This window comes from Chenopodium album, chromosome 10 (assembly GCF_948465745.1).
Source record: "Chenopodium album chromosome 10, dcCheAlbu1.1, whole genome shotgun sequence".
Taxonomy (NCBI): domain Eukaryota; kingdom Viridiplantae; phylum Streptophyta; class Magnoliopsida; order Caryophyllales; family Amaranthaceae; genus Chenopodium; species Chenopodium album.
Window position 1 is genome coordinate 52,114,924 of NC_137843.1, and position 10,739 is coordinate 52,125,662.

Sequence of the window (10,739 nt, forward strand, 5' to 3'; positions counted from 1 at the left end):
CCACGTAAGCAAATTAGAAAAAGCCGATTTTTTTTTACCGGTTCAGGGAGAAACCGCTACTTGAAGTGGCGGTTTTCAAAACTAAATACCGCTACTTCAAGTAGCGGTTTTTAGAAGTGAAAACCGCTACTTGAAGTAGCGGTTTTCTGTTGTAATTTAAAAAAAAAATTATACATTAAAAAGCTAACAACATAATTCTTTCAACAAACAAATAATCAAAAAAGAAAAACAAGTTCACATGATTATAATTCTCCAAGATTAATAGTTATACTTAGAAGAAAACAAAACAGAGCCCATTATGATTGCTAATACTCCAAATGAAACAAAACTTAAAAAAAGATAAAAAAAAATTAAAACTTAGTATGATTAGATCTGGAATACACAATTACAAAAATTGAATAAATTAACAAGTGAATTGAAAAAATAGAAATGAAATTAGGCCTAAATTAACAATTGAATTGAAAAAATAAAATGAAATTAGGCATAAACTATACTAACCCTCCATTACCCCTAATTTAAACATCAACAATCTCGAGCGTGAAGTGCGGCTCCGAGGACGGAATCAGGTAGGTGGAACAATTTTTCTCCATGTTTGAGCAGTGTGAGAAGTCGGAGAACAAATAATGGCGGAATCAGGCAGATTTTTTTTTGTTTCTGTTTTTACTGGAAGCCAAAAGTGAGAAGATGAGAGAGAATGAAGTTTAATGTGTTTTTTTTTATTACTCAAAGACGTAAAACCGCCCACTTCAAGTGGCGGTTTACTAAGATAAAAACCGCTACTTGAAGTAGCGGTTTTAAACCGCCACTTCAAATAGCGGTTTTCACATATAACCGTAAAAAATAAAAAAATGCTTGAACCGGTGATGTGGACGGTATTGTGGGAATTTATTAAAAAGTGACCGTATTTGTGGAATTGAATTTTTTGGCAACATTATTTAGGGAAAGGGCTCAAAAAAAAAAAAAAAAAAATCAGAAACAGAGTAAAACGACGTAGTATAATTGGGGGGAGTAGGTAGCATTGGCTAAAGGGGTTTGTGGGTAAAAATTTTCATAAGAGAGGAGCTTTTATTACACCAAATTAATATATTCAGCCCAAATAATAATCTTTCGAATATTAGTTATTGAATTATTTTTAAATTCATAAAACATTAATTTTTTTAATTATACGGAGTACAACAATTAATTGTTTTTGGAATATTGCTGGATTAGTGTCCGTGGATGCACAATAGTAATTTGTGATATAATATGGGAAATTGTTCCGTGTACCCCTGAGGTTTTGAAAAATGCACCTTGTACCCTTGAAAACTTTCTTATGCACCATGTACCCTTGAGGTTTGTAAAAAAATGCACCACATACCCTGATCGTCTTACAAATGCACATATCATTGACTCATCAAACTAAAATTATGCCCACACACTGACTCATTTTTAGCACTTTATATTTGTGGAATAAAACCGCCTAAAAGCATAAATTACATCAAAATTTGAACTCCGTCGATCATTCTAAATCCTAAACTTTAAGGCGTTAGAATTTGATTTATCAATTAAGTTTGCTTGATAATTAAATGCTTTAGCATTATACTAGCATTACAATGTAACAATTTAATAGAATTTGATACTTATAGCCTAGATGGGATCTCAATTTAACAAAATTATCATTTGTTATATGAGTCTAGGGATATTTGGTGCAAATTTTTACAAATCTCAGGGATACACGGTGCATTTGAAAGTTTTCAGGGGTACACGGTGCATTTTTTAAAACCTTAAGGGTACACGAACAATTTCCCTAATATAAAAATGACTTAATGATGCAACTCATATGAAATAGATAAATACAATATATATATAAGAAAAATGAAATAATAAGGCCAAAATTAGTAAAATTAAATTTGTAGACAAAAATTATTGTTAATTAGTTGTGTTGAAAATATTTAGTATACATTATACGGAGTATTACATTAATGATGCATGTTTTTCCCAATAAAATTATACAACGTACTTCCAAAACAAAAAAAAAACAAAAAAAAAAAAAAAAATCAAAAATGATGTAAGCATGTTTTATTTTAATACTAACTAAAGAATAGATTTTTTTTAATAATACTACTCTCTCGACCTCCGTCCTATGATATAGTTCTTGTTTTCCTATTTTACAAATCCAAAATGTTGTTCCTGTTTTTATTTTTTGGATAATATGTAAAAACCATTATACCCTCATTTTTTTTAACTTTATTTATTGTACTTTTTCCACTTTCCCTCTCTAACTTTTGTTTATAATTGTAATTTTCACTTATATTAATATACTTCATCCACTTTTTCCTCCTACTTCTTAAATACCGTGAAAAAACACAAACAAGAACTATATTGTGGGATGAAGAGAGTACAATTATCAAGCGTATAAACTGACATACATAAATAGTACTCCGTACCATATTAAGCACTACTCGGATAACAGATGATACTTGTTTTCTTGTGGCCCAGTGGACTTGGCAATATTGACTCAGAAAAATGACACCCAATCTAAACTATTATGTAATCTGGGCCAATTCCGCACACTTGATTTTATATATGGCCTAAATTTCCAAATTTGATACTTGGTCAATGTCATAGCTAACAACAGCATCAATAGTTTAAGCATACAAGTGATACAACAGGCAATGAATACCCAACACAGAGCATCTAAACACTCCTAAACAAAAATTTTATGTTTCAAAAAATCAGCAATGTATAAGATAGAAAAAATAACAATAATCAGCCAAGGCCTTTGTGCTTTCAGCAGCAACTTGGTGTGTTATTTGTATATTGTGATTTGTGAAGCACAAAAAGCGCTTTACGTAAGTCAACTTACTGACTTGTGTATAAAGCTCTAATCAAAGCAACACAACTAGATCCTGAAGCACACATGAAATTTCGTTAATCAATACATGAGACAAATTTAGAGCTGTATCGCATCCACTGCAACAAGGCAGTGGCCCTAATTTGTAGGAGCGAGAAAAACCTATACAACAATAGAAAGCACAAGCCTATAAAAATTGGGTCAAAATCTTTTATTTCAAGTTTCCATCTCATCTCCATACGACTCACATCAAAATGTTACTTTGGCTCATGGTAGAGCAGTTCTTAGTACTTTTCTGTCAGCACCGAATGACTGCAAAAGATGAAAATCACATGTCAGTCAGAAAATATTCAGAAATTAAACAGCAGTCACCCATTGTTAGCATATTGTAGCAAAACTGTGATTTAAATCAGGCAGGGAATACAAAGGCAGAAGCCACCTTCTAAAACAGCAAAGGACTGCCAAGTTGGGCATTCAAGGTCACTAGGCAAACAAATAATAAATTCACGGTTTTTAAGTGCTGGGATAAAATAAAACAGATCCAGTAGCACGGGCTGCAAAGGTGAAACAATGATACGCAATTTAGGTCTGTTGAAATATGTCATCCACTCATCATATGTAAACTGTTGTCCTTTTCCTGCCCCTTTAGCTCTTTCACCCTAGCCTGTTTAAAGCAACTACGACACACCAATGCTGTTTCAGCTACATCAACCACAATATAAGGTATAGTTTAACTCTAGTCCAGACTATTAACACTTCCAACACCTGCCGTTCCAGTACATTGTCTTAAATGTTGTAAATATTTAAAATAGAGAAAGTGTTTAAACGAGTGGTACGCCATTATGATGCATACTAAAACTCTTAACATATGCCATTCTAGTGGATTGTCTTAAATGTGTAAGGATGATAATAGTAATTTTAAAAAAAAAAATTAAAAATTAAAAATATGATATTGCAGAAGTAGATTTATTTAAGGAATACGAGTGAAAAAGGCAAAATTATAACCATTGACACCAACTTTAAGGGGTTTTACATTTATTGACACCAACTTGTACCACTAGTTAAATTGATACCAACTTGGATTAAAATATGTAAATAACATTAATGATGCTAGAGTGGGGTCCACTTGACAGAAAGTTATAATTTACAGTATTATTATCGTTTTTAGTACTTTGAAATTGATTATTAAAACAGATTTTGTAATAAAAAGCAGTTTGATTTAATTTGCAAACAACTGAACTTGTAACAAAGAAGATGAGAGATGACTGATTGAAGAAAGGAGAGAGAAAATTGGGTTTTGCTATTTTAATTAGGGGCTTTTTTTAAAAACAATAATTAACACATTAAACTTAATTACTGCTTTGATAATGCATTTCAAAATACTAAAAATGAATTTAATTCAGTAAATGATAAGTTTTCGAAAAGTGGACCCCACTCAAGCATCATTAATGTTACTTATGTTTTTTTTTTTTATCGAAGTTGGTGTCAATCTAATTAGTTGTACAAGTTAGTGTCAAATCTGTCAATAAATGTAAAACTCCTCAAAGTTGGTGTCAATAGTTATAATTTTACCGATGAAAAATTTGACACTATTGGATAGGTCAATGGAGATCTTAATTCCAGATTTCAATCATCTCACATTCTCAGCTTCATCAAAATTTTAGGGGGCATTTGGTTTGCGGAATATAGGTATGAGGTATAGGTTTAATCAATCAATCAATCAATCAATCAATCAAAGCCTTAATCCCAAAAGTGGGGTCGGCTAACATGAACCAAATTTGATTATTCCGTGTAGTCATCAACATAAATCTTTCTCCTCCATCCCTTACGATCCAAAACTTCATCCTCACGTAAATCCATGCACTTCATATCCTTCCTCACTCCTTCCAACCAAGTCATCTTTGGTCTCCCTCTTCCTCGTTTAATCCCTCCATGGTCCCACTCTTCCACTCTTCGCACCGGTGCACCCTCGGGTCTCCGTCTTACATGTCCAAACCAACGCAGACGATTTTCCCTTAATTTATCTACAATGCCCGCCACACCTACTTTCTTGCGAATAACCTCATTTCTGATTCTATCTCTTAAAGTGTTTCCACACATCCACCTTAACATGCGCATTTCATTTCAGAATTGAGGTATAGGTTTAGAATGATTAAAACCCATACCATATGTTCGGTTGTCAAAAGTATGAATTTTAAACCCATACCTTAAACCCATGAGGTATGGGGTTTAGAAACCTTGGGGGAAGGTGGGTTTGGTTCATTCCATTCCCTTAAGTATCAAATAAAAGGAGTGAATAGTGAGAGATTTCATTTCAGAATTGAGCCAAACACATGATGTTAAGTATCAAATTCTAACCCGATACCACCTTAACCCCATTCCTTATTCTAAACTCATACCACTCCGCGAACCAAACGTCCCCTTAATGGCATGCCTTTACTCTCCCCTCATTTATGACCCTTCTTCCTTATACCACACACCGAAGCCTGCCTACTAAAAATAACAGTTCCCCCACAATTTAAATGCCGATTGCCACTCAAAATCAATAAATAGATCTGGCCGTTTGCTAAAAATGTTATCTTAGCCCTATATTGCTAACAATTATTAAGGTGGGTTATACATGAAATTTGCCATCATAAGCCTACAAATCAAATAAAAAGTGGACAGCCTCAATAAGTCAATAGTATACTGTCCAAATGACAAGACAATAAGCCAACCTCATGAACTGAGCACAAATTTCACAACTTGTGAAAAAGAGTGCACACTTTGATGTGCGTAAAGGTCATTAATAAATGAAGTGATAATTCTCAGAGGGCTACTCTACTTTAATACCCATTGCAAGATTTGCAACAGCTAGGTTTACAATGTGACACTAATTTTGCAAATCCAAACCCACATAATATCCAACAAAACTCAGATCTAACTTTCCGGTCACAATAAACGATTATTTCATAATAAGTTATGAAGCTATCCTAACCATGCACCAATCTTAGAACCTAAGAGATTCAGAATAAACTGTAAAAAACAACCAAACCCACTTCTTCACTTGGAACTTTGCACTTGCTTCAAAAGCTTTTACAAATAACTACTCCCTATGTCCACAATTAATCTTAAGGTATTGTTTTTTAGATGTCCATAAAAAATCTTCCTATTACTTGTAAACTTATATTGGAAAGTTCATACGACTCAATCCATGCGACGTGGGCCCTCTCACCCACAAACTATCTTTCGATCAAATTTTTATCTTAAGTCCGAATTATACAGCATGAAAGCTAACACATGTCCACTCTACTAAAAAAAACTTAATATGCATGCCCAAACCTAACTTGAAGATTAATTGCAGACAAAGGCAGTATTAGAAGAAGATGAATCAATTGATTACTGTTGGTGCGAAGCATGGAAACACAGAAACATTGTATGTTCAGCGAAATTTGTAAACTTACCTCTACTCCATAACCTTTCACGTATATATTTGTAAAAAGCTCAGAATTATCAGGCATGGGACTCTCCTGAAACCACAAATTAGCAACAGCAAATAACAATTTAGAAAACAGTGGCTTGAGACAAACCAATGAAGGTATAGAATGATTAAGTGAAGTATAACATAGAAAAAAAAAAAGGTTTTTTTTTTTTTTACCTTAGCCTTAGCAATGGCGTCATCCACTTCTTTCCTGATCTCCTTTTCAATATCCTGTATTGCAAGGAAAAATCAAAATCAAAAGAAAACTCCAAACAATGGATAAAATTTAAAGTGGCTGGGTATATAGTCAACACATAACAAAATAACACCAAAACAGTACTTCCAATATAAAGCCCATGGACAAAAAAAAAAAAACAGCTTACTTTAATAACAAAACATCATGAAGTTAAGACAACAATTACCTTTAGTTCCTTTTCTGCAGCAATATCATGAGCCAATATCAGCTTCCTGACTCTCTCAATAGGGTCACGTTCCTGTGAGGAAATTCATTTAAACTATCAAATAACTCTCTACATTCTCCAACTGAAAATTTAAGTTATTTTCAAATTCCCACGCTAGCTCTTTACCTGTCTTATTCCAGATATCTCATCACGTGTCCTGTAAGTGCTGCCAGGATCAGACATTGAGTGTCCATGATACCTATAAGTGTCCATCTCAAGTATCTAAAGACAGACATGTAATAAAAATGATAAATAAGGTAGAGGGATGAATCCCACATATTACCAAAATCTTATGAACACTAATTGTAAGAAGCTTTTGAGGAAAAATAGAATAATGTCCTAGCATGTACTTACAATTGGCCCATTCTTCAAAACATATTCCTTGGCAAATTTGCAAGCTTGTTTCACAGCCAATACATCCATACCATCAACCTGCAACAGAAAAGTTCCACAAGAATGTTATGCGACAATACATCACCAAACTGCATTCCATTACAGGTGCTAGACCGCAAATTTCTACCAATAGCCTCCATTATGAACAACATGCTAATACACAAAACGCCAATTAACCAGAATTGCAAATCAAATTCATATCAAACCTTTAATCCAGGAACATAATCTCCACGTTTGTAATAAGCTGGGCTCTTTGCGGCCCTCCATTCTGCAGTTCCCATACCATCTAAAGCAAATACAAACCATGAGCTATGTAAAATCACTAGACATAGCATTTGAAACCCAGTAAGCTAAACATCATTAGAATCAATTGCAAATACAATACAATACAATACAACAAATACCCCAAATTAGAGCATTATCAAGGTAATTATAATTTCCACCACAACAATACTATGTAATTTACTAGGCATAGCCTTGTAGTTGTAGGGTGTGTTAATTCCATACAAGTCTAAAAACAACACTAAATAAAATTTACTCAACCAATGATGAAATTGAGTCCTGTTATTCACTTTATTTTTCCAACAAATGCATTCACATTCTAGTGTCCAATGAACTAACAACTAAGATATCTCTGTCCCAGCTTGTTGCAGGTTGCAGCTTACCTGAATTCATGGGGCAAGGAATTGCTAGGGATCTTAAACACAAGCTAGAGTGCACACTCCAATTTAAAACCAAAAAACCGTCAATGAAAAAAGAAAAGCTTTGTCTCAATTACGATACAAACCAGCATCCAGGATCTCCTTTCTTTCAAAATTCCCACATCATAAGCAATATCATACGGAATCAAATCATCCAACACAGCCATAACCAGCAGCAATCCAAAACAATTCAGAAACATAACACACCAAAAAAAACCCATCAAATTAGCAAATAACCCAAATCAAGACTAAATAGAATTTACAAAGCTAATTATAATCCCCACCAAAACAACTATTCACCAGGCATAGCCTCCCAGAGTCGTAGTTATAGGGTGGTGTTAAATTGTTAATTTCAAACAAGTCTTAACTCAAGACTAAATAGAATTTACTCAACCAAAGATGAAACATAATCCTATTATTCATTTAATTGCTCCAACAGACAAATCACATCCTAGCGTCCAATGAACCAAATTTTTTCTATCATAGCTCTTTGTAGGTTACAGCCACCTTGATTCACAGGGCAAGGAGCCACAGGTGATCTTACATAAACTAAAGTGCATACTCCAATATCTAACCAAATACTGCCATAAGAAAAGATAAGGTTTTGTTTTTATATCTTAATATACATATAAATATTACCCATATTTAGCTACTGACAGTGTAGTACACATTGAAAGATCTAATCTTTGTCTCAATTACAACACAAACCATCATCCAAGATCTCTTCTCTTTCAAAATTCCCACAAATCATACCAAATTCACACAAAATCAAAACATCAAACAAAACCATAAATTGCAGCAATTATGCACACCAATTCAGACACACAATACACCTAAAACCCATAAATTATCAAATAACCCAAATCAAGAAAATGAACCAAACAAAAAATAAAAACACAATTATAAAATCAATGAAACAAAATTGACTTACAATGATTATTTTCACAAACCAAAATAGCAGGCAGATCCCAAAGTGCAGCCATATTCAAAGCCTCAAACAATTGACCTTGATTAGCAGCACCATCACCATACAAAGCAAAACTAACAGTATCTTCCTTATTATACTTCTGAGCAAAAGCAAGCCCAACACCCAACGGAACCTGAGCACCAACAATTCCGTGACCGCCGTAAAAACCCGAATCCTTCTTATAAAAATGCATCGACCCACCTTTACCCCTCGAACACCCATCTTGTCTCCCCATCAATTCGGCGAAAGCGCTAACAAGCGAACCACCCCTCGAAAGATAAATGCAATGATCACGATACGCGGTGATTATGTTATCCTTTTTAGTAATAGCGGCCTCCATTCCAACAGCGACGGCTTCTTGGCCGTCGTAAAGATGGCAAAACCCTCGAATGAGCTTGGCTTTGTAGAGGGAATCGGAGGCGATTTCCATTCGCCGCATAAGGGCCATGCTACGGAAGTAGTCCATGAGTTCAGACGGCGTCGTATCGACGGAGCGAGAAGGGGGTTCGATGATGTGGGATTTGAAAGGGATGCTGGTTTCGATTGTTAGGGTTTTGGTGGAATCGGAGGAGAAGAGACGGTGGTGGGTTGCGGTGGTTAAGGGGCGAAGAAGGGAGGAGAGAGATTTGGTGTTGTTGACTCGGTGGAGAAGCGCCATTGTTGAAGAGGAGAGAGAAAGAGGGAAGAAGAATTGGGGATCGACTTGAAGGAGAACGAGGTGAACGCGAGTTGATAAGGGAATCGATTTTATTTGTAGTGCCAAACTGCCTTTTCGATTTTTGGAATTTTTAATTTTAGGTATTTTATCAATTCATTTTCAGCATTTTGCAACAGAGACACCAAAACATTTATTTATTTATTCATTTTTTATTTTTTTTGAATAGCACACACTAAAACATTAACAAGGTAATACGAGTACGAATTAATCGAGTAACCTCTGAACGACAAATACTCCTAGTCGATGAGTAACTCGGTCATATTGTGTGGCTAGCCCCACACATGAAAACTTATGATTCATATTAGTGTTGATAAGATTATTGTCATGAGCATTTTAAAGCAAAAAAAAAAAAAAAAAAAAAAAAATTCGTTGACGGCACTTTTTAGTTTTTAAAATCACATAAAAATTGGAAGAAACTAGTGTTGTTTTTACCAAAGTGTATTGTAAAAATTAGTAACACTCATTTTCATCATTTAAAAAAAAAAAAGAAAAAAAAAACATTTCCTTGGCCACATAATGGTTGTTTTCTATTTTTTCACTTCTACTAGTTTGTATTGTATTATCTTTAAGATCATAAATATGTATAGAATGACTCTTATCTCAAGAAAAATACAATAGAAATCTAAAATTTCGTCCTACCACTGAATAAAAAACAAGAGAAAATACTAGTTTATACCCTATATAAACAAAACTTGTTTATAAACCCCCCTTTCTCTCTTCTCTATCACAACTGCATGACCACTAGTTCAACTTATTTGGGGGTTGTTAAACGTCGCTCCCCTTTTACTAGGCATCGCTCGCATTTTTTTAAGATTTTCCATTTTTACCCCTATCAAATAAATAGCCACGACTCACTTTACGGTACTCAAAACTCTCGTACTTCACTCTCATACTCTCATTTACTCTCATTTTATTCTCTAAAAAAAATAAGTAAAATCAGGAAAACAAAAAATTTGATTACAATAATAAATTTGATAAAATAATAATACTAATTACTCTAATCACAAAATTAATACTAATCATAATAAAATAATAATAATAATAATAGTAATACAAAGATTACAATAGTAAATTTGATTAATTAATCAATTTAAGAAAAAAAAAAAGAAAAAAAAAAAAGAAAGCACTACATACATCCGCCCAAAACATTAGGATCCACCTTTGGTGGATCCTAATTTTTTTAAGTGGATCTACCTAGGTGGATCC

At 33.8% G+C, this 10,739-nt stretch overlaps 1 protein-coding gene across 1 annotated transcript; it reads right to left on the reverse strand.

Annotated features, from left to right (window-relative positions):
- Window positions 1-2,687: 2,687 nt before the first annotated feature.
- LOC145562520 (pyruvate dehydrogenase E1 component subunit alpha-1, mitochondrial-like) lies at window positions 2,688-9,551 on the reverse strand. The gene is made up of 8 exons (XM_081622824.1): window positions 8,780-9,551; window positions 7,354-7,433; window positions 7,109-7,186; window positions 6,881-6,976; window positions 6,716-6,787; window positions 6,471-6,524; window positions 6,277-6,342; window positions 2,688-3,145 (listed from the first exon to the last, which is right to left on the reverse strand). Exons 1-8 carry the CDS (start codon window positions 9,471-9,473, stop codon window positions 3,101-3,103), a joined length of 1,185 nt encoding a protein of 394 aa, XP_081478950.1. The 5' UTR covers window positions 9,474-9,551; the 3' UTR covers window positions 2,688-3,100.
- Between the last annotated feature and the right edge of the window lie 1,188 nt (window positions 9,552-10,739).